The sequence below is a fragment of the Gadus macrocephalus genome, chromosome 13 (assembly GCF_031168955.1).
Source record: "Gadus macrocephalus chromosome 13, ASM3116895v1".
In the NCBI taxonomy this organism is placed as follows: Eukaryota; Metazoa; Chordata; class Actinopteri; order Gadiformes; family Gadidae; genus Gadus; species Gadus macrocephalus.
Window position 1 is genome coordinate 3,869,190 of NC_082394.1, and position 25,025 is coordinate 3,894,214.

General features: G+C 43.8%; 1 protein-coding gene across 4 annotated transcripts in view; it reads left to right on the plus strand.

The window, feature by feature from the left end:
• Positions 1–18,503, plus strand: part of stab1 (stabilin 1) — a 61,761-nt gene extending 43,258 nt beyond the window's left edge. For 3 of the 4 annotated variants that reach the window (XM_060068754.1, XM_060068756.1, XM_060068755.1), the window contains exons 57-71: positions 296–445; positions 818–919; positions 1,507–1,623; positions 4,677–4,809; positions 4,954–5,014; positions 5,766–5,910; positions 7,733–7,869; positions 8,607–8,772; positions 10,112–10,218; positions 15,449–15,568; positions 16,124–16,258; positions 16,600–16,704; positions 17,226–17,375; positions 17,571–17,636; positions 18,134–18,503. In XM_060068754.1, coding sequence (XP_059924737.1) covers positions 296–445; positions 818–919; positions 1,507–1,623; positions 4,677–4,809; positions 4,954–5,014; positions 5,766–5,910; positions 7,733–7,869; positions 8,607–8,772; positions 10,112–10,218; positions 15,449–15,568; positions 16,124–16,258; positions 16,600–16,704; positions 17,226–17,375; positions 17,571–17,636; positions 18,134–18,193 — 1,754 coding nt within the window. In that variant the 3' untranslated portion in view covers positions 18,194–18,503. Of the gene's footprint in view, positions 1–295; positions 446–817; positions 920–1,506; positions 1,624–4,676; positions 4,810–4,953; positions 5,015–5,765; positions 5,911–7,732; positions 7,870–8,606; positions 8,793–10,111; positions 10,219–15,448; positions 15,569–16,123; positions 16,259–16,599; positions 16,705–17,225; positions 17,376–17,570; positions 17,637–18,133 lie in introns of those variants that run through there. The other variant, XM_060068757.1, reaches the window with a different exon arrangement.
• Positions 18,504–25,025: the final 6,522 nt, after the last annotated feature.

Sequence of the window (25,025 nt, forward strand, 5' to 3'; positions counted from 1 at the left end):
TAATATAGAGCTGATACTACACTGCTCCTAGACATTCATTAATATAGAGCTGATACTACACTGCTCCTAGACATTCATTCATGAACCTCTTCACATAGAGCCGATACTTCACTGTTTCTAGACATTCACTTCTACTTTATACTTCGTTGTGTAGTACTGGTACTTGGTCATGTAGGACTGGTACTCGGTCGTGTAGTACTGGTACTTGGTAGTGTCACACTGGTACTTCGTTGTGTAGAACTGACACTTGGTCTTGTAGTACTGATGTAGTACTGGTTCCTCCGTTGCGTCGCAGTGTGTCCAGGTGGGCTGACCGCTCCCTGCGGTAACCACGGTGAATGTCGGGACGGCATATACGGGCGGGGCACGTGCACCTGCAGCAAGGGATTCAGGGGGAGCGCCTGTGAGCGGTGTGAGCCTGGTCACCACGGCAACAACTGCACAGGTGAGACCAAGATGGCTGCCTGTGTGTCTTACTGTTTGGTGGATACAGACAAAGATATAATGTAAATTACTGTATTTATACTTTACGCTTAATATATATTTGTTTGTGTGTGAACATGTGTGTTTGTGGGTGTGTGTATGTGTGCCTGTGCGTGTGTGTGTGTGAGTGTGTGTATGTGTATGCGTGTGTGTGTGCGTTTGCGTGCGTGTGCGCTTTTGTGTGTGTGTTTGTGTGTGTGTACATGCGTGAGTGTTTGTGTATGTGTGTGTGCGTGCATGTGAGCCTGTGTGTGTGTGTGTGCGTGTGCGTGTGTGTGCGTGTGCGTGTGCGTGTGTGTGTGTGTGTGTGTGTGTGTGTGTGTGTGTGTGTCAGAGTGTCAGTGTGTCCATGGCAGCTGTGACGACGAGATCGATGGATCTGGAGAGTGTTCCTGTGAGGCCGGCTGGTACGGGAAACTCTGCAAAGAGAAACTAGGTGATCAATTAATTTATCCATCCACTTATCTTGAGAGACTAGATTGTTCAACCAACCACGTAATCAATTGTTCAATCATTGGTCATCTGCTGTCAGTTGGTCGGACATTTTCTATCAAAATCTCATGTAATGTGAAATGTATGTGCAATGTGTATTGTGTGTTTAATTTTTGAGTCTAATTTGTGTTGTGTTATGTGTGCATGGCCTGTGTAGTGTATTGTGTGTGTAGGTGTAGTGTACTGTGTCTACTGTACTGTATTGTGTGTATGTGTGTGTGTTGTGTACGGTAGTGTGTTGTGTGTACTGTAGCGTACTGTGTGTGTGAGTGTTATTAGTTTATTGTGTGTGTGTGTGTGTGTGTGTGTGTGTGTGTGTGTGTGTAGTGTGTTGTGTGTACTGTACTGTATTGTGTGTACTGTAGTGTACTGTGTGTACTGTAGTGTACTGTGTGTACTGTAGTGTAGTGTACTGTGTGTACTGTAGTGTATTGTGTGTACTGTGTGTACTGTAGTGTATTGTGTGTACTGTGTGTACTGTAGTGTAGTGTACTGTGTGTACTGTAGTGTAACCCCAGTGTGCTCCATCAGACCAGCTCCCAGAGGAGTGCGCCCACTGCCACGAGGAGGCCGCCTGTGTTCCTGGCAGCGGCTGTCAGTGTAGGAATCACTTTGAGGGCAACGGGACCCACTGCAGCCCCATGCCAGGTGGGTGGTGCCGGGCCAGCCTCACACTAAACCCAGCCTCTCACTAAACCCAGCCTCACACTAAACCCAGCCTCACACTAAATCCAGCCTCACACTAAACCCAGCCTCACACTAAACCCAGCCTCACACTAAACCCAGCCTCACACTAAATCCAGCCTCACACTAAACCCAGCCTCACACTAAACCCAGCCTCTCACTAAACCCAGCCTCACACTAAACCCAGCCTCACACTAAACCCAGCCTCACACTAAATCCAGCCTCACACTAAACCCAGCCTCACACTAAACCCAGCCTCACACTAAACCCAGCCTCACACTAAACCCAGCCTCACACTAAACCCAGCCTCTCACTAAACCCAGCCTCTCACTAAACCCAGCCTCACACTAAACCCAGCCTCTCACTAAACCCAGCCTCACACTAAACCCAGCCTCACACTAAACCCAGCCTCACACTAAACCCAGCCTCAGACTAAACCCAGCCTCACACTAAACCCAGCCTCACACTAAACCCAGCCTCTCACTAAACCCAGCCTCACACTAAAGCCAGCCTCACACTAAACCCAGCCTCACACTAAACCCAGCCTCACACTAAACCCAGCCTCACACTAAACCCAGCCTCACACTAAACCCAGCCTCACACTAAACCCAGCCTCACACTAAACCCAGCCTCTCACTAAACCCAGCCTCACACTAAACCCAGCCTCTCACTAAACCCAGCCTCACACTAAACCCAGCCTCTCACTAAACCCAGCCTCACACTAAAGCCAGCCTCACACTAAACCCAGCCTCACACTAAACCCAGCCTCACACTAAACCCAGCCTCTCACCAGCCTCACCCTAAACCCAGCCTCACACTAACGCAGCCTCTCACCAGCCTCACCCTAAACCCAGCCTCACCCTAAACCCAGCCTAAAACTAAACCTAGCCTCAGACTAAACCCAGCCTCTCACTAAACCCAGCCTCATACTAAACCCAGCCTCACACCAGCCTCACACTAAACCCAGCCTCAGACTAAACCCAGCCTCTCACTAATCCCAGCCTCACCCTAAACCCAGCCTCAGACTAAACCCAGCCTCAGACTAAACCCAGCCTCTCACTAAACCCAGCCTCACACTAAACCCAGCCTCAGACTAAACCCAGCCTCTCACTAAACCCAGCCTCACACTAAACCCAGCCTCAGACTAAACCCAGCCTCTCACTAATCCCAGCCTCACCCTAAACCCAGCCTCAGACTAAACCCAGCCTCAGACTAAACCCAGCCTCTCACTAAACCCAGCCTCACACTAAACCCAGCCTCAGACTAAACCCAGCCTCTCACTAAACCCAGCCTCCCACCAGGCTCACACTAAACCTGGCCTCCCACCAGGGCCAACCTGGCTGTTACCGGAAGGTTGCCTTTTCAATCCCCGGCTCGTCCTAGCTGAGTGTGGAGGTGTCCCTGAGCAGGACGCCTCACCCTGACTGCTCCCGACGAGCTGGCTGTCGGGAGATGTGATATTGTGTAGCGGTAGTGATATTGTGTAGCGGTAGTGATATTGTGTTGCGGTAGTGACATTGTATAGCGGTAGTGATATTGTGCAGTGATATTGTGCAGCGGTAGTGATATTGTGCGGTGATATTGTGTAGCGGTAGTGATATTGTGTAGTGATATTGTATAGTGGTAGTGATATTATGTCATGATATTGTGCAGCGGTAGTGATATTGTGTAACGGTAGTGATATTGTGTAGCGGTAGTGATATTGTGTAGCGGTAGTGATATTTTGTCATGTTATTGTGCAGCGGTAGTGATATTGTGTAACGGTAGTGATATTGTGTAGCGGTAGTGATATTATGTAGCGGTCGTGATATTGTGTAGCGGTAGTGATATTGTGTTGCGGTAGTGATATTGTGCAGTGATATTGTGTAGCGATAGTGATATTGTGTAGCGGTAGTGATATTGTGTAGCGGTAGTGATATTGTGTTGCGGTAGTGATATTGTGCAGTGATATTGTGTAGTGATATTGTGCAGCGGTAGTGATATTGTGCAGCGGTAGTGATATTGTGTTGCGGTAGTGATATTGTATAGCGGTAGTGATATTGTGTAGTGATATTATGTAGCGGTAGTGATATTGTGCAGCGGTAGTGATATTGTGTTGCGGTAGTGATATTGTATAGCGGTAGTGATATTGTGTAGTGATATTGTGCAGCGGTAGTGATATTGTATAGCGGTAGTGATATTGTGCAGTGATATTGTGTAGCGATAGTGATATTGTGTAGCGGTAGTGATATTGTGTAGTGATATTGTGTAGCGGTAGTGATATTGTGTAGCGGTAGTGATATTGTGTAGTGATATTGTGTAGCGGTAGTGATATTGTGTAGTGATATTGTGCAGCGGTAGTGATATTGTGTAGCGGTAGTGATATTGTATAGCGGTAGTGATATTGTGCAGTGATATTGTGTAGCGGTAGTGATATTGTGTAGCGGTAGTGATATTGTGCAGTGATATTGTGTAGCGATAGTGATATTGTGTAGCGGTAGTGATATTGTGTAGTGATATTGTGCCGCGGTAGTCATATTGTGTAACGGTAGTGATATTGTGTAGTGATATTGTGTAGCGGTAGTGATATTGTATAGCGGTAGTGATATTGTGCAGTGATATTGTGTAGCGATAGTGATATTGTGCAGCGGTAGTGATATTGTGTAGTGATATTGTGCAGCGGTAGTCATATTGTGTAGCGGTAGTGATATTGTGTAGTGATATTGTGCAGCGGTAGTGATATTATGTAGCGGTAGTGATATTGTGTAGCGGTAGTGATATTATGTAGCGGTCGTGATATTGTGTAGCGGTAGTGATATTGTGTTGCGGTAGTGATATTGTGTAGCGATAGTGATATTGTGTAGCGGTAGTGATATTGTGCAGTGATATTGTGTAGCGGTAGTGATATTGTATAGCGGTAGTGATATTGTGCAGTGATATTGTGTAGCGGTAGTGATATTGTGTAGCGGTAGTGATATTGTGTAGTGATATTGTGCAGCGGTAGTGATATTGTGTAACGGTAGTGGTTTGTGGTGTAGTTCCAGACCTGTGTGCGGAGTATAACGGCGGCTGTCACCAGCACGCCGACTGTAACCAGACCAGTCGGCAGACCAACTGCTCCTGCCAGGCCGGTTACCAGGGAGACGGGTACTCCTGTGAGCCCATCAACAGGTGAGTTTCCCTCAGGGACAACACTGGAGCTAGTTAGCATCAGCTAGCATCTGCTAACTAGGTAGCTATACAGCTACAGTTCATATTCCGAATTGACAGATTTAGATGCACATGTATGTGATGTATATTATTTGTGCAACCCAGGTGTATAGAGGAGCTCAATGGAGGATGCAGCGACTTTTCCGACTGCAAATTTACTGGACCGGTCAGTCTGTTTGTCGGTCTCTCTCTGTCTGCCTGCCCGTGCGCTTGCCTGTCTGTCGCCCTCTGTTGCTCTCTCTCTCTCTCTGCCTCTCTCTCTCTCTCTCTCTCTCTCTCTCTCTCGCGCTCTCTCTCTCGCTCTCTCTCTCGCTCTCTCTCTCTCGCTCTCTCTCTCTCTCGCTCTCTCTCTCGCTCTCTCTCTCTCGCTCTCTCTCTCTCTCCCTCTCTCTCTCTCTCTCTCTCTCTCTCTCTCTCTCTCGCTCTCTCTCTCTCGCTCTCTCTCTCTCTCTCGCGCTCTCTCTCTCGCTCTCTCTCTCTCTCCCTCTCTCTCTCTCTCTCTCTCTCTCTCTCTCTCTCTCTCTCGCACTCTCTCTCTCGCTCTCTCTCTCGCTCTCTCTCTCTCGCTCTCTCTCTCTCTCCCTCTCTCTCTCTCTCTCTCTCTCTCTCCCTCTCTCTCTCTCTCTCTCTCTCTCTCTCTCGCTCTCTCTCTCTCTCTCTCTCTCTCTCTCTCTCTTTCTCTCTGTTTGCCTGTCTGCCTGTCTGTCTGTCTGTCTGTCTGTCTGTCTGTCTGTCTGTCTGTCTGTCTGTCTGTCTGTCTGTCTGTCTGTCTGTCTGTCTGTCTGTCTCTTTCTCTCTGTCCCTCTGTGTCTGAGAGCGTGTCTGTCTGTCTGTCTGTCTGTCTGTCTGTCTGTCTGTCTGTCTGTCTGTCTGTCTGTCTGTCTGTCTGTCTGTCTGAGCCTGTGTCTGGTCCTCAGGGCCAGCGTCAGTGTGAGTGTGAGCTGGGGTACGTGGGTAATGGAGTCCAGTGTCTGGAGAGGGTGGTGCCCCCGGTGGACCGCTGCCTGGAGGCCAACGGGGGCTGCCACGCCCAGGCCTCCTGCAAGGACCTGCATTACCACGGTAACACCTCCTGCTCTCATCCATCATTACCACGGTAACACCTCCTGCTCTCATCCATCATTACCACGGTAACGCCTCCTGCGCTCATCCATCATTACCACGGTAACGCCTCCTGCCCTCATCCATCATTACCATGGTAACGCCTCCTACGCTCATTCATCATTACCATGGTTACACATCCTGCTCTCATTCATCATTACCATGGTAACACATCCTGCTCTCATCCATCCTTACCATGGTGACACATCCTGCTCTCATCCACCATTACCATGGTGACACATCCTGCTCTCATCCACCATTACCATGGTGACACATCCTGCTCTCATCCGCCATTACCATGGTAACATCATCGTCTCCATGGTAGTCAGCAGAACCTTCCCTTTGAGCACCATCTCCCCCCCAGCCGGCTTCCTCAGATTACAACGCTTATCTCCACGTGGATTGTTCGGGGCGTCAGTCGAGATGGATTTCAGTTTCTGTGTCTCTATCAAAACGGTTTCGGCAGCAGCTGGTGCCTGGGCCTCGGGGGGGTACACAAACAAGGGAAATTAATAATCGGGGGACGTCTCCCGGGAGGTGGAAGGGCCTCACCGACGCAGACAGTATCCCAGTGTCCCAGGCGCTCGTGCGGTGACATTACCACTACGGGCACACACGCCCTCGCAGAGATTCGCCCGTCACCCAGTGTCTCCATCCAGCTGGATAACAGCATCCAGAGTGGATCACATTCCGACCCAGTAGGTCATGTCTCCAGGCACACCGACAGACAAGCATTCCTGGACTCCTGGAGATGACTGACCGCTCCTTGAAGCTCGTCAAAATGATGTTTCATAGAGGAAGGGGGAATGACGCCGGTTCGCTATAACTTCCGGGTGTGGTGGCTCGAGGAAGGTGCAATTCATCCATCATCCATTCATCTCTCATCTATCCACCTCTCATCCATTCATCTCTCATCTATCCACCTCTCATCCATTCATCTCTCATCTATCCACCTCTCATCCATTCATCTCTCATCTATCCACCTCTCATCCATTCATCCATCATCCATTCATCTCTCATCTATCCACCTCTCATCCATTCATCCATCATCCATTCATCTCTCATCCATTCATCCTCCATCAATCCATCGTCAATTAACCATCACTCATCCATTCACCATCCATCAACCATAATCCGCTTGTCGTCATCGGTTACTAATGCTAAGCAACTGTCAACAACATTCGGTCCTCCCCTCGTCGCTCATGGTTGAAGATGGCCGCAGAGTGAACCAATGAATAGTATCATGACGTGAACATGTTGTGGACTCAACATCTTAAATTAGGTCATTGGGAGGGGTCAGACGGACATTTTGGCTCCAGTCATGGTCGGTTGCTAGGCAACTGGTGATACGGAGATGGATGGTCCATGTTTCCATGGAGATCTAGAGAGGATGTGGTTCGATATTGACCTTCTTGATCTATGAAGATAGGAGAGCCGACCGACATTATTAGATATTATAAAAGATAGGATTATACGCAATTTATAAAATACTAAAATAAAAACAATGTAATGTATAATGTATATGTATAAACCATATAAATTATTATACAAAATACGATATCAAATATATGTTATGCATATAAACTATAATGATATTGTGTGTGTGTGTGTGTGTGTGTGCGTGTGTGTGTGTGTGTGTGTGTGTGTGTGTGTGTGTTTGTGTGTGTGTGTGTGTGTGTGTGTGTGTGCGCGTGCGTGTGTGTGTGTGTGTGTGTGTGTGTGTGTGTGTGTGTGTGTGTGTGTGTGTGTGTGTGTGTGTGTGTGTGTGTGTGTGTGTGAGCAGCCCGTACAGCGGGGGTCTTCTACCTCCCCTCCCCCCTGGGGATCCGGTACCAGATGAACCTGACGGGGGCTCAGAACGGCTGCAGTCAGCAGGGCGCTACGCTAGCTAGCTTCAAGCAGCTAGCAGACGCACAGCAGGTACACAAACAAACACGCACGCTAGCACGCACACACAGGTTAGGGCAGTCAAATAATAAAATGTAATCAAATTAATTGCATACATCAATATTAAGATAGATTAGCCTTAAGAAGCTAACCTTAGAGGCTTACTTTAAGGGGCTAACCTTTAGACGATAACCTTTTGATGTTAGCCTTTAGAGGTTTACTTTAAGAGGCTAACTTTAAGGTGCTATCCTGAAGAGGCTAACCTTGTGGGGTTAGCCCTGAGAAGTTTACCTTAAGAGGCTAACTTTAAGGGGCTAACCTGCTAACCTTGTGGGGTTAGCCTTGAGAGATTTACCTTAAGAGGCTTACTTTAAGGGGCTAACCTTTAGACGATAACCTTTTGATGTTAGCCTTGAGAGGTTTACTTTAAGAGGCTAACTTTAAGGTGCTATCCTGAAGAGGCTAACCTTGTTGGGTTAGCCCTGAGAAGTTTACCTTAAGAGGCTAACTTCAAGGGGCTAACCTGAAGGGGCTCACCTTGTGAGGTTAGCCTTGAGAAGTAACGCTACTACTACTAAGAGGCTAACCTTAAGAAGCTAATCTTAAATGGATAACCTTGTGAGGTTTGCCTCGAGAGGTTTTATTTATAAAAATATGTGTGTGTGTGTGTGTGTGTGTGTGTGTGTGTGTGTGTGTGTGTGTGTGTGTGTGTGTGTGTGTGTGTGTGTGTGTGTGTGTGTGTGTGTGTGTGTGTGTGTGTGTGTGTGTAGCTGGGGATGCACCTGTGTATAGCAGGGTGGCTGGAGGGGGGTAAGGTGGGTTACCCAACCACTGTGGCCTCCCCCCGCTGTGGCGACGGCCATGTTGGGGTGGTGCTGTACAAGGAGCCCGTCCCACCCTCCAGCAAATACGACGCCTACTGCTACAGAGAGACAGGTACTGCTACAGAGAGACAGGTACTGCTACAGACAGACAGGTACTGATACTGACAGACAGGTACTGCTACTGACAGACAGGTACTGCTACTGACAGACAGGTACTGATACTGACAGACAGGTACTGATACAGACAGACAGGTACTGATACAGAGAGACAGGTACTGACACTGAAAGACAGGTACTGATGCTGATAGACAGGTACTGATACAGACAGACAAGTACTGATGCTGATAGACAGGTACTGATACAGACAGACAGCTACCGCTACATAGAGACAGGTACTGACACTGAGAGCCAGGTATTGATACAGACAGACAGGTACCGCTACAGAGAGACAGGTACTGCTTCAGGCAGACAGGCACTGATGCAAACAGGCCAACAGGTACTGATACTGACAGAAAGACTGACAGGTACTGTTGCATGCAGACAGACGGACAGACAAACAGAGAGACAGACAGACGCACTTCATAGTCCCTTGAATCTGGACCATAGCTCGGAATTAGGGATGCACCGAATATTCGGCCACCGAAAATGTTCGGCCAGAAATGGCCCAAAACATAATTTTCAAGTTCGGCCGAAGGAGTAATAAGGCCGAAAAAAATCCAACGAACATTTTTATTTTTGATAAAAAAAAAAAAATATATATATATATATATATATATATATATTATATATAGTGAGCAAGGCGATGGAGAGACTAACGAAAGCTTACGCACACGGCGAGTGAACTGCTCCATAGGATAAATTGCCGGCGAACCGCTCTAGCCGAGCCTTCTCTCGGAGGGACGCTAAAGTGTGTTGCATAGCGACCGTCGTGCATGTTGAAGGCAGCCAGGAGGGACTACTTTTTTGTATTCTTTAATAAAACGGCTACTTTGACTTTCTTGGTTTCTTTTTAAATGTAGTGTTATGGCGAAATTTTCATTTCGCCATAACAGTAACCGTTGTATAAAAGCAATAGATCACTTCAGTCAGTGGCATGTGCTCATTATAACACAGTGGTATAATGAGCACATACCACAGCCTGGCGTGATCTATTGCTTAATTATACCGCCCCTCAGCCCTACATTAATGACGTGGGAGCTAGAGGCAAGGGTGGCCTGTACTTGCCAGTAGGTACTTCCAAATTGATGGAATGATAGAAAATGTTCCCGCTGTTAGACGGAGATAACATCGCTCTTTGCCTCGATACTACAACAATGTTATGGTCGCGATTTGAAGAAAGATTCCCGACGCTTTTGTAAACGGGGACTGTGAATGAAAAAACGCTGTGTAGCTAAATGAAAACAAATTAAATTTGTGTCTGTGCGTGTGTGTGCCTGTGTCTGTGTGTGTAGATGTGTCATGTGTGTGTAACAGTGGTTATGTGGGAGATGGAGGATTCTGTAACGGCGCTGTTATCAACGTCCTGGCAATGAACACAGACTTCAGCCGATTCTACAAGGTAGGAGGCCTCCGCTAACAATAACACTAGTCAGGTTAGCTTCAGGCCCCGTCCACACGGAGCCGAAACGGGCGAAAGCGGTTCAGGAATATCTCTGTAAAGACGGAGTCATTGCGAAACCGGATCGAGCTATAGAAACGCTGTGGTAAATATTCAAGGCTTTGGTTCTCCACAGAAAAAAGTGGAGCGCATCAACCCTGGGCACATACAGCCTGCACGCTGTATACAAACATTCAGTCACGAGGAGATTCAACCTTTTAAATTGAGCAGAAATACTTTTTAATGTACAGTTAGTAATTAAATTCATCAAGGGGCTTTATTTAAAGCTACAAAAAGAATACAAATAAAATAATAAATAAAAAATTAAACTGCAACTCTGACGTCCCCCAGCTGGTGAGGCCCGGGCAGGGTTCGAGTGATGATACCATCTCTGTGGGGGTCTCTTAAAGTTATTGAGGGGGGGGGGGGGGGACCGTGCCGGTGTTACACCGAATTCTGCGACCCACCGAAAAGTGTGAGCCCAGGGGCCACTGTTGAATATTTACTGCAATATGCACAAGTTTGAAGCGTAGACAGGCATGACAAAAACATAAATAAAACATAAGATCTCCCCCCAACCCCTTACCTTTTTATTAAAGGTGCTTAATAAATACATTTGATTTGATTAGCATTTTACAGACCCATACAATGGATAGGGCGTTTAGTACGGTCCATCACCGTTGCTTCTTACAGACTGTAGCATAAAATGCTACAGTCAGTGTTAAATTACGCTGATTTACCTTTGAGCATTTCCTATTACACACAATTCGGTGTGTTACACCGCATTCTGCGACCCACCGAAAAGTGTGACCCCAGGGGGCACTGTTGCACATTTTCTGCAACATGCACGTGTGCGTTATAACAAAAACATAAATAAAACATAAGATCTTTCTTTTCATGATACGAACATTAATTCTAAACAGCATTTTACACGGTAGCCTATTATAGGAAATGCTCAAAGGTAAATCGGCGTAATTTAACACTGACTGTAGCTTTTTATGGGTAAAGAAGCAACGGTGAAGGACCGTACTAAAGTAAACGCCCTATCCATTGCATGGGTCTGTAAAATGCTAATCAAATCAATCAAATGTATTTACTAAGCACCTTTAATAAAAAGGTAATTGGTTGGGGGGGAGATCTTATGTTTTATGTATGTTTTTATCAGGCCTGTCTACGCTTCAAACTCGTGCATATTGCAGAGAATATGCAACAGCGCCTCCTGGGGTCACATTTTTCGGTGGGTCGCAGAATTCGGTTTAACACCGTCATTGCACTCAGTTGTTATCGGGGGGGGGGGGGAGAACGTAGGGAGGTAAATATAGGACGTAAATATGGGCTATTATGACATGGCTCTTCTCAATGCCGTGGAACGCTCCGTTCACTTGCATGGGCCCTTCACAACAACGCCAGCGTCTTCGATTAAGCGACGTCAACGTCTTTGGCTAACTATTTCTCTGCTGATCAACACTACATTTACATTTAGGGCATTTAGCAGACGCTTTTATCCAAAGCGAATTACAATAAGTACATTTGTCATAAGAAGTGCATCAATATATCGCTGTCGGTACAGAAAGGATGTTCATAGAACCAAGTGCAAGTACCACAATCGCTGGGTTAATCAATTCCCCGTATTACAGACATGATAGCAGCTGCCAGCTGCTGCAGTTGCTACACAGTTAAGTGCTACAATACAATACAATACAATACAATACAATACAATACAATACAATACAATACAATACAATACAATACAATACAATACAATACAATACAATACAATACAATACAATACAATACAATACAATACAATACAATACAATACAATACAATACAATACAATACAATACAATACAATACAATACAATACAATACAATACAATACAATACAATACAATACAGTGTACAATGGTGGTCAGAAGAGGAAAGGTGGCTATGCAGAGTCGAGGTGAACTCTGAACAGGTGAGTCTTGAGTCCTTTTCAGGTCGAAGCAAGACACCTCCGTTTCGCAGATGTCTATGGCAAGCCGAATTGACATTTATTAACTAAGTTTGACTATCCGGAATTTACATTGTAGATATCAACAACTTCATTCAAGATATCTGTTACGTAGTTGTGACTAGTCGAAACGACAGTTCGAGATATCTGTGACGTAGTTTTGACTAGTCGAAACGATAGTTAGAGATATCTGTAATTCAGTTTTGACTAGGCGAAACTGAATTACAGATATCTGCAATGACTTCACGGAAAACGACATTCAACTCGTCACACATCTTAAATGACAATTGCAGATATCTGTAATTCAGTTTCGCCTAGGCAGAATGAAAGTTAAAGATATCTCAAACGTCATTTGAGTGTTGGGCATTACGTTTTAGATATCCAGAAATACGTAATTTCCCCTTGCCGCCATAATCAAAGAAGAAGTGGGTTCATTTCCGAATGGAATAAGAAAGGAGCAGTCATGGCGTTGGCTGTGATCGAAAAGATCACGAGAAAATGCCATGAAATTGAACAAGCCCACACACAGGGGATGTGTGGAGTTAGAGCTGCTCTGCTCCCTCCTAGAGTAAACGGTCCTATAATTTGTCATTACAGATATCTGAAACGTCATTACAGATATCTGAAACGTCATTTCGCCTAGTCAAAACTCGAATTCAAGATATCTTTAATTCAGTTTCGCCTAGGCAGAATGAAAGTTAAAGATATCTACAATTGTAGATATCTCTAATCAAAATTCCTTTCAAGATATCTATAACTTGATATTAGATATCTACAACGTCATTTCGCCTAGTCGTAACTCCAGTTAGAGATATCTACAACGTCATTTTGACTAGTCGTAACTCCAGTTAGAGATATCTACAACTTCATTTCGCCTAGTCAAAACTTAATTTAAGATATCTGAAAAGGGACATGTAGATATCTTGAATTGAGGTGAATTAAAGATATCTTGAACTGGAATTATGACTAGTCAGAATCAAATTGTAGATATCTCAAACTGGAATTACAGATATCTACAATTCAGTTGCAGATATCCGTAATTCACAAAGTGGATATCCGCAACTGAATTGTAGATATCCGCAATGAGAAACCCCATAGACATGAATGGCGAAAATGACGTCATTTCGCCTAGGAGGAATGTCTTTGTGGATATCTGAAATGACAATTGCGGATAGGAGGAATGTAGTTGCGGATATCCGAAATGTTAGTTTTGACTAGGCGAAACCGAATTGCAGATATCTGCAATGTAAATTCCGGATAGTCAAACTGAGTTAATAAATGACAATTCGGCTTGCCATAGATATCTGCAATTGTCATTTAAGATGTGTGACGAGTTGAATGTCGTTTTCCGTGAAGTCATTGCAGATATCTGTAATTCAGTTTCGCCTAGTCAAAACTGAATTACAGATATCTCTAACTATCGTTTCGACTAGTCAAAACTACGTCACAGATATCTCGAACTGTCGTTTCGACTAGTCACAACTACGTAACAGATATCTTGAATGAAGTTGTTGATATCTACAATGTAAATTCCGGATAGTCAAACTTAGTTAATAAATGTCAATTCGGCTTGCCATAGACCGGCGTTCTAATATCCCTTAATTAAAGTCAATATTACTCTGCATGTGGAAGGGAAATTAGCTTTATTTGTAATTACAATATTATGCTGCTGTATTTTCAGGGACCCCCACGTTTGCTGCTTTCATGGGAGCCAGACCACTCTCTATGGGAGCTCAGCTCCCACTGGCTCCCACCTCTCGAACCCTGGGTGGGGGGCTAATTGCGTCATCGTTTGCGTTTCAGGCGTCCACACGTATCACGAAACTGCATAGGTCCGGATAGATTTGAAACCACCTCCGAGTGTGGTTTCATAAATGTGCGGTTTTGGGCACAGGATTCGCCGGCTCCGGCTGGACGGTCGGCCGAAACGCACAAGGCCCTTGTTCACACACTACCGTCGTCCGTCGACGGTCTCTTGACTAGACTACATGGGGCGTTCGCGAAATGCATTTTGGGTCCGTCCGTCCATTCGGCTGCGTGGCCTGCGTCAAAAAGTGGAGAAATGTTCAACTTTTCAGGCAGCGCCGGATCCGTCGGCCAATCAGATCGCGGTTATGCAAATAAACTCCACGCGTTTCCTGGATCCATTTTGCAATAACAAGCAGGAAGAAGCAGGAAAAATCCGGGCGTTATATATTTTTTAAAGAAATGTGGAATAATAGGATTGTTTTTAGTCACCTGTTGGTGTCCTCTCTTGTATTAATATCCACACATCGGCTTTAGAGGGAGGCGATTTGATTGGCTGCAGTATGCGTCTACAAAGACTAGACCCCTGTACGTCAGACACGCCCTCGGCCATCCGCCGACGGACGCATGTAGTGTGAACAAGGCGGTTTCACCAAAAATCGGCTCTGTGTGGACGGGGCCTTAGATACTAGGTTAGAGAAGGTAGATACTAGGTTTAGAGAGGATTAACTTCAGATACTCGGTTAGAGAGGCTTAGCTCCAGATACCAGGTTAGACTAGAGAGGGATAGCTTCAGATACCAGATTAGAGAGGGTTAACTTTAGATACTAGGTTAGAGAGGGTTAACTATAGATACCAGATTAGAGAGGGTTAACTTTAGATACTCGGTTAGAGAGGGTTATCTTCAGCAGGTTAGAGAGGGTTAGGTTCAGATACTTGGTTAGAGAGGGTGAGCTATAGGTACCAGGTTAGAGAGGGTTAGCTTCACTAGGTTAGAAAGGGTTAGCTATAGATACCCGGTTAGAGAGGGTTAGCTATAGATACCCGGTTAGTGAGGGTTAACTTCAGATACCCTGTTAGAGAGGGTTAACTTCAGATACTAGGTTAGAGAGGGTTAGCTATAGGTACCAGGTTAGAGAGGGTTAACTTCAGATACTAGGTTAGAGAGGGTTAACTTTAGATACTAGAGAGGGTTAGCTTTAGATACTAGGTTAGAGAGAGTTAGCTTCAGATGCTAGGTTAGAGAGGGTTAACTTCAGATACTAGGTTAGAGTACTGCAATGACCTGTCTTTCTTCAGGTCTCCCGACCTCCCTACCTGTCTGTCTGTCTGTCTGTCTGTCTGTCTACCTACCTACCAACCTGTCTCTGTCTACCTGTTTGTCTGTAGTTCATCCTGTCTTTCCGTCTACCTACCAACCTGTCTCTCTGTCTACCTGTCTGTCTGTAGTTCATCCTGGATTACAGCGGGTTTTCGGTGAAAGGAAGAGAGCTGCTGGACTTCCTGTCCAGCGCAGGATCTGATGTCATGCTCTTTGTTCCTCACAACGACGGCTTCCAGACCAATCAGGTACTGGTACAACTGCCAGTAAAACTACCAGTACAACTACCAGTATAACTACCAGTAAAGCTACCAGTATAACTACCAGTAAAACTACCAGTACAACTACCAGTACAACTACCAGTACAACTACCAGTAAAACTACAAGTACAACTACCAGTAGAACTAACAGTAGAACTTCCATTAGAACTACCAGTATAACTACCAGTAGAACTACAAGTGCAACTGCCAGTATAACTACCAGTATAGCTAACAGTAAAGCTACCAGTAAAACTACCAGTAAAACTACCAGTAAGGCTACCAGTAAAACTACCAGTAGTACTACAAGTATAATTACCAGTAAAGCTACCAGTAAAACTACAAGTACAACTACAATTACAACTACCAGTAAAACTGTGAGTATTACTAACACTACAACTAACAGTAGAACTACCTGTTTGACTACCAGTCCAACTTCCAGTATGGCTAACAGGACGACTACCAGTACTAGTTTGACTGCCACTACAACTACCAGTGTAATTAGTGTGTGTGTGTGTGTGTGTGTGTGTGTGTGTGTGTGTGTAGACTCTGTCAGGTAGAGATCTGGAGTATCATGTCTCAGCCAATCACAGCAGGCGTCTCTACCAGGACCTCCAACACCAGGAAGAGGTCCGCACCTGGCTGGGAGCCAATCTGATCATTACCCACGGCAACAACCAGGTGACCCTCACTCACTCAGTCACTTAGTCACTCACTCACTCATTCATTCACTCACTCTGTCTCTGATCAGTTGATTGATCAGGGTATTTATCATATTATTGATTAGGTTATGATCAGTTTATTGATGAGGTTATTGATCAGTTTATTGATCAGGTTATTGATCCGTTTATTGACCAGGTTATAAATCAGTTTATTGACCAGGTTATTGATCAGATTATTTACCAGGTTATTGATCAGTTTATTGACCAGGTTATTGATGAGGTTATTGATCAGTTCATTGACCAGTTTATTGATCAGTTTATTGATCAGATTATTGACCAGGTTATTGGTTATTCCGGCAGAGTGATAAACTGGTGAACCAGCAGCTGTTGCTGGACTGGGACGTTCCCGCCACCAACGGGATCATCCACGTGATTCAGGCCCCGCTCCGAGCCCCGCCCCCACAGGTAGGTCTCTCCAAGCCCCGCCCCCACAGGTAGGTCTCTCCAACCCCCGCCCCCACAGGTAGGTGTCTCCAAGCCCCACCCCGGTCTCTCTCTCCCAATTTTACCAGTAGGTCTCTCTCCCAGTGTTACCAGTAGGTCTCTCTCTCCCAGTGTTACCAGTAGGTCTCTCTCTCCTAGTCGTACCAGTTAGTCTCTCTCTCCAAGTGTAACCAGTATGTCTCTCTGCTAACCTTACCAGTGAGTCTCTCTCTCCCAGTGCAACCAGTAGGTCTCCCACCATAACCAGTTGGTCTCTCTCTCCGAGCATAACCCATAGGATTCCCAAAATAACCAGGAGTTCTCTGCAGTGCCTTTGGGCTTGGCCTTAAGTCTCTAAGAAACGATAACAGTGCTGTTTATAACCAGGGTAACCTATCAACCATGTTAATTCCAGTGTGTGTGTGTGTGTGTGTGTGTGTGTGTGTGTGTGTGTGTGTGTGTGTGTGTGTGTGTGTGTGTGTGTGTGTGTGTGTGTGTGACAGGCCAAGGCCACTTCATCTCAAAGCCCTGCCCCCTCCAGCGGTGTGTCGGCCATCTTGGTAGCTCTTCTGTTGTGTGGCCTGGGGATGGGAGCGGTGGGCTACTTCCTGTGGAGACGCCAGAAGACTCCCTTCAACTTCCAATACTTCAAAGTAAAAGATACACACACACATATACAAAATAATTGACGAAAATGGTGAAAATATATATATAACTACCTATATGTAGCCTATATATTTGTATATGTATTATACAGAAGAGTATTGATCAAAGCGTGTGATGATGACTAATGACTACTTATCCATACTAAAGCCACATCAAAAGGAGACATCGTATTTGTGTTTCAGAACGAGACTGAGGCCGTCCCAGCGGCCATGATGTCCATTGACAACCCTCTGTACAGCGAAAACACTGTGAGTACACACACACACACACACACACACACACACACACACACACACACACACACACACACACACACACGTACACACACACGGCATCACCTTCACTACACACAGACACACACCGCATCTGGTAGGACACACACAAAAAAACACCAACACTGTTACTACACACAAAACACACAGACAAAGGCACACATACACCCACGCACACACACACACACCTTATCTCTTAGTACACACAAACACACACACTAGCATCTTGGCACGTCCTGGCACTTATTGTACGCACTTATTGTATTTTGTATGTCCTAACACTTAAAAATAGTACTTAGCAGCTTGTAGCATTCTTCTATGATCAGCCTTACTGTACCGACACTGTCCGACAGCGATATATTGTTGTTTCTCTTTTGACAAATGTTCTTATTGTGAGTCGCTTTGGATAAAACTGCTGCTAAATGCCCTAAATGTCAGTTAGTTATGTGCTACATTGTGTGTTTGTCTTCCAGGACTCAGGACAGCCCTCCGACCTTGTGGATTCTTCATACTGGGGGGACATGAAGCAGTAGAACCAGTTGAAACCAGAAGTAACCAGAAGTAACCAGAAGTGGCCGAGCAGAAGTTCTCCCGAGAGGAAACAGCGTCTGGTTTCACATTCAGAGGAAACGTGAACAACACAATAACGTAGGGTACATAAAGACCCGCTCACTCGTTGTCCATGGATGGTGATATCTGTATTGGCTACAGCTTGTTCTCGTGGCTGATTTTACCCAGAATGCAAAGCTGACATAATTTTCTGCCATAAAGTATTTTTAAATAAAATGTGTACATTTGAATGTGAAGATCTATTTTTAACCAATAAATCATCTTGTTATCGTAGTCTGTCTCAATGAACTTTGACTCACAGACTTCTACAAACAGACTTAGAGACAGATTTGGCTATTTAGCATGTAAGGCTACTAAGTGTTAGGCTACTTAGCATGTCATGCCTTATTGCTTGTTAGGCTACATAGCATGTAAGGCTACTAAGTGTTCGGCGACTTAGCAAGTTACGCCTCATTGCCAGTTAGGCTACTTAGCATGCTATGCCTCATGGCTTGTAAGGCTACTTAGCATGCTATGCCTCATGGCTTGTAAGGCTACTTAGCATGTTATGCCTCATGGCTTGTAAGGCTACTTAGCATGAAAGAAAACTTTGCATGCAAGAATACTTGGCATGTACGGCTGAGTGTCTGTGTCAGTGTCGAAAACCGTTTCTATCAATGGCAAAAATGACCACTGAACTACAAAAGTGTTGCCAAAGAGACCTTGCTGTGTTCTTTTCAAGGATGTGGCTTCAGTTGAGTTTATTATTATTGATACAAAGTAAGACAGAAAGCACCGTCTGGCAAGCGGCTGCCGGAGGTATGACTATGTGCACAGGGGAGATTCAAGCCAACCGTCTGAGGGCCGCTCTGAAGGTCCACCGATCTAGGGTGTGTGTGAGTCTTCATGCAGGTGACTCCTCCCGCAGGAGGAGCCATTGCTCTGGGAGGAGCTGTGTTTTTCCACAGCTTGGACTGAGAGTTGCCTGCCATATCCCGTGATGTTCTGCGTACTTAGCTGGGCGGGACTATGGCGTTGTGGAATCTGGCCCTGGAGCGGCTGGCCCTTTGGTTTATTCCCTTAGTGGTCACAACAGGAATGTAAAAGGTGCCATGTCTGACACAGGCAACCTTGGGCTCAGCAGATTATGTGAAACTCCCTTTATAATGTGTTTACGGCTGAACCCTTTTTTGTCTCAGTCATTTTCAGGGCTACTTTCAGTATGGGGGGGGCTGGGGTGCCCACTGCTTCGTAGTCATCAGCCTGTGGCCATGACGTGGGGATGGTACTGGTGTAGGGCGTGGGCTGGCCACAGATGCATACTGTAATAACTATCTATTTGGCCCGTTGTCTAAGGTCACGCCAAATATGTCAGTGCGACTAAAGATATTTGTGGGATATCTTATGTCACAAATTAAACAGCAGTCAATTTAAAATAGACTTTGCGACATGGTCGAGTTAGTTTCTAAGTGGTTCAGTGGTAAGTCCTGCAGTTTGAAGTTCTGTATACTATGGTTCAAGTCCTGCTTACGTTGGTGGTTTTTAAAGCGATCATTGTGTGAATATAATGTTGAATATAAAATCTGACCATCTTCTATAGCAATGGTCTTGGTGTTGCAGTGCCCTGCTGACTAAAAAATTAAAGTTGTACATACCAGTGGCACTTGAACTCTGGCTAACAACCTAAAGGCGGTATATTATACCACCAGATGTGAGTGTGATTAGCCTTACAAGCCGTTTCGAAAATCGGACCCATATGACATCACTAGTGGGTGTGTCCACCTAGATCTGTGCTGGCTAGATCAGTCTACCAGCCTACCCAGTGGACTGAAGTAAGAGATGCTCATCTATCCAGCACAGATCTAGGTGGACATGCCCACTAGTGATGTCATATGGGGCAGATTTTCAAAACGGCTTGTAAGGCTAATCCCACTCACACCTGGTGGTATAGCCAATGACACTAACGGTTGCCCGCTTGCCCGGGGCAAGTAAAAAAAATGTTTGGGCAAGTTGAGACTTTTTCTGGTTGCCCGAACGGGCAAGTGGATTTTGGGTGGATGTTAATATAAAGGCTATTTATTCAAATGTTTTTAGAACTGTCGTTTTTTATTGGTCGTCATGAAAAAAAACATAAGGGGTAACACTCGTTTTTATTGGCCGTCATGAAAAAATATATAAGGGGTAGCACTGTCGGTTTTTATTGCTCGTCATGAAAAAAAAACATAAGGGGTAACACTGTCGTTTTTATTGGTCGTCATGAAAAAAAAAAAAAGGGGTAACACTGTCGTTTTTTATCGGCCGTCATGAAAAAAAACATAAGGGGTAACACTGTCGTTTTTTATTGCTCGTCATGAAAAAAAAACAAGGGGTAACACTGTCGTTTTTGATCGGTCGTCATGAAATAAACGTAAGGGGTAACACTGTCGTTTTTTATTGGGCGTCATGAAAAAAAACATAAGGGGTAACACTGTTGTTTTTTATTGCTCGTCATGAAAAAAAACATAAGGGGAAACACTGTCGTTTTTTATTGGTCGTCATGAAAAAAAACATAAGGGGTAACACTGTTGTCTTTGTCAAATAAAATATAAGGGGTAACACTGTCGTATTTTATTGGTCGTCATGAAAAAAACCAAAGGGAAATAATAGAAATACACACATACATTTTAATATCATGTATATCCTCTTTATTGATGATTTATTACAGTGTTTTGTCATCGCCTCAGTGGTGCAGTGGAGTGCACTCTGCCTAACCCCGTGGAGACCGGGGTTCAAGTCTGGTTGATGTCATCTGTTGGAAGACTCTTATCTCTATTTCATGCGAATTATAAAGTCAAGTACAACCATTGTGATGATTTTATTCGGTGTCTTGGTGGTGCATTGATAAGTTCGGAGGTTAACACTCTTAACAGCTCCGGTTCGGATCCCCGCAAAAACGTCGACTGGGGTACCACTGTGGTTTTTTATTGGTCAACATGGAAAAAACATAAGGGGTAACTCCGTAGTTTTTTATCGGCCGTCATGAAAAAAACATAAGGGGTAACACTGTCGTTTTATATTGGCCGTCATGAAAAAAAACATAGGGGTAACACTGTTGTTTTTTATTGGCCGTCATGAAAAAAACATAAGGGGTAACACTGTCGTTTTTTATTGGCCGTCATGAAAAAAACATAAGGGGTAACACTGTTGTTTTTTATTGGCCGTCATGAAAAAAACATAAGGGGTAACACTGTCGTTTTTTATTGGCCGTCATGAAAAAAACATAAGGGGTAACACTGTCGTTTTTTATTGGCCGTCATGAAAAAAAACATAAGGGGTAACACTGTCGTTTTTTATTGGCCGTCATGAAAACAACATAAGGGGTAACACTCGTTTTTTATTGGCCGTCATGAAAAAAAACATAAGGGGTAACACTGTTGCTTTTTATTGGCCGTCATGAAAAAAACATAAGGGGTAACACTGTCGTTTTTTATTGGTCGTCATGAAAAAAAACATAAGGGGTAACACTGTCGTTTTTTATCGGCCGTCATGAAAAAAAACATAAGGGGTAACACTGTCGTTTTTTATTGCTCGTCATGAAAAAAAAAAAAGGGGTAACACTGTCGTTTTTTATCGGTCGTCATGAAATAAACGTAAGGGGTAACACTGTCGTTTTTTATCGGTCGTCATGAAGTAAACGTAAGGGGTAACACTGTCGTTTTTTATTGGCCGTCATGAAAAAAAACATAAGGGGTAACACTGTTGCTTTTTATTGGTCGTCATGAAAAAAAACATAAGGGGTAACACTGTTGTCTTTGTCAAATAAAATATAAGGGGTAACACTGTCGTATTTTATTGGTCGTCATGAAAAAAACCAAAGGGAAATAATAGAAATACACACATACATTTTAATGTCATGTATATCCTCTTTATTGATGATTTATTACAGTGTTTTGTCATCGCCGCAGTGGTGCAGTGGAGTGCACTCTGCCTAACCCCCTGGAGACCGGGGTTCAAGTCCGGTTGATGTCATCTGTTGGTAGACTCTTATCTCTATTTCATGCGAATTATAAAGTCAAGTACAACCATTGTGATGACTTTATTCGGTGTCTTGGTGGTGCATTGATAAGTTCGGAGGTTAACACTCTTAACAGCTCTGGTTCGGATCCCCGCAAAAACGTCGACTGGGGTACCACTGTTGTTTTTTATTGGCCGTCATGAAAAAAACATAAGGGGTAACACTGTCGTTTTTTATTGGCCGTCATGAAAAAAACATAAGGGGTAACACTGTCGTTTTTTATTGGCCGTCATGAAAAAAAACATAAGGGGTAACACTGTTGTTTTTTATTGGCCGTCATGAAAAAAACATAAGGGGTAACACTATCGTTTTTTTATTGGCCGTCATGAAAAAAAACATAAGGGGTAACACTGTCGTTTTTTATTGGCCGTCATAAAATAAACGTTGATATTTATCACTGTTGTTTTTCTTTGGTCGTCATGAAAAAAAACATAAGGGGTAACACTGTTGTTTTTTATTGGTCGTCATGAAAAAAAACATAAGGGGTACACTGTTGCTTTTTATTGGTCGTCATGAAAAAAAACATAAGGGGTAACACTGTTGTCTTTGTCAAATAAAATATAAGGGGTAACACTGTCGTATTTTATTGGTCGTCATGAAAATAACCAAAGGGAAATAATAGAAATACACACATACATTTTAATGTCATGTATATCCTCTTTATTGATGATTGATTACAGTGTTTTGTAATCGCCTCAGTGGTGCAGTGGAGTGCACTCTGCCTAACCCCCTGGAGACCGGGGTTCAAGTCCGGTCGATGTCATCGGTTGGAAGACTCTTATCTCTATTTCATGCAAATTATAAAGTCAAGTACAACCATTGTGATGATTTTAATCGGTGTCTTGATGGTGCATTGATAAGTTCGGAGGTTAACACTCTTAACAGCTCCGGTTCGGATCCCCGCAAAAACGTTGACTGGGGTACCACTGTGGTATTTTATTGGTCAACATGGAAAAAAAAAAAGGGGTAACTCCGTAGTTTTTTATCGGCCGTCATGAAAAAAACATAAGGGGTAACACTGTCGTTTTATATTGGCCGTCATGAAAAAAAACATAAAACATTAGGGGTAACACTGTCGTTTTTTATTGGTCGTCATGAAAAAAAACATTAGGGGTAACACTGTCGTTTTTTATTGGCCGTCATGAAAAAAAACATAAGGGGTAACACTGTCGTTTTTTATTGGCCGTCATGAAAAAAACATAAGGGGTAACACTGTCGTTTTTTATTGGCCGTCATGAAAAAAAACATAAAGGGTAACACTGTCGTTTTTTATTGGCCGTCATGAAAAAAAACATAAGGGGTAGCACTGTCGTTTTTTATTGGCCGTCATGAAAAAAAACATAAGGGGTAACACTGTCGTTTTTTATTGGCCGTCATGAAAAAAAACACAAGGGGTAACACTGTTGTTTTTTATTGGCCGTCATGAAATAAACATTGATATTTATCACTGTTGTTTTTCTTTGGTCGTCATGAAAAAAAACATAAGGGGTAACACTGTAGTTTTCTATTGGTCGTCATGAAAAAAATCACAAGGGGTAACACTGTTGTTTTTTATTGGTCGTCATGAAAAAAAACATAGGGGGTACACTGTCGCTTTTTATCGGCCGTCATGAAATAAACGGCGATATATATCAGTGTTGTTTTTCTTTGGTCGTCATGAAAAAAAACATAAGGGGTAACACTGTCGCTTTTTATCGGCCGTCATGAAATAAACGTAGATATTTATCACTGTCGTTTTTCTTTGGTCGTCATGAAAAAAAACATAAGGGGTAACTGTTGTCTTTTATTGGTCGTCATGAAAAAAAACGTGAGTGGTAACACTGTCGTTTTTTATTGGCCTTCATAAAAAAAAACATAAGGGGTAACACTGTCGTTTTTTATTGGTCGTCATGAAAAAAAACATTAGGGGTAACACTGTCGTTTTTTATTGGTCGTCATGAAAAAAAACACAAGGGGTAACACTGTCCTTTTTAATTGGTCGTCATGAAAAAAAACATAAGGGGTAACACTGTCGTTTTTTATTGGTCTTCATAAAAAAAAAACATAAGGGGTAACACTGTTGTTTTTATTGGTCGTCATGAAAAAAAACATAAGGGGTAACACTGTCGTTTTTTATTAGCCGTCATGAAAAGAAACATAAGGGGTAACACTGTCGTTTTTTATTGCTCGTCATGAAAAAAATACATAAGGGGTAACACTGTCGTTTTTTATCGGCCGTCATGAAATAAACGTGAGGGGTAACACTGTTGATATTTACAACAGGGGTAACACTGTTGTTTTTCTTTGGTCGTCATCAAAAAAACATAAGGGGTAACACTGTCGTTTTTTATTGGCCGTCATGAAAAGAAACATAAGGGGTAACACTGTCATTTTTTATTGCTCGTCATGAAAAAAATACATAAGGGGTAACACTGTCGTTTTTTATCGGCCGTCATGAAATAAACGTGAGGGGTAACACTGTTGATATTTACAACAGGGGTAACACTGTTGTTTTTCTTTGGTCGTCATCAAAAAAACCACAAGGGGTAACACTGTTGTTTTTTATTGATCGTCATGAAAAAACACATAAGGGGTAACACTGTTGTTATCTATTGGTCATCATGAAAAAAAACATAAGGGGTAACACTGTCGTTTTTTATTGGTCGTCATGAAAAAAAACATAAGGGGTAACACTGTCGATATTTATCGATTAAAACATAGGGGGTAACACTGTCGTTTTTATCAAATGAAACCTCAGGGGTGACACTGTTGTTTTTTATTGG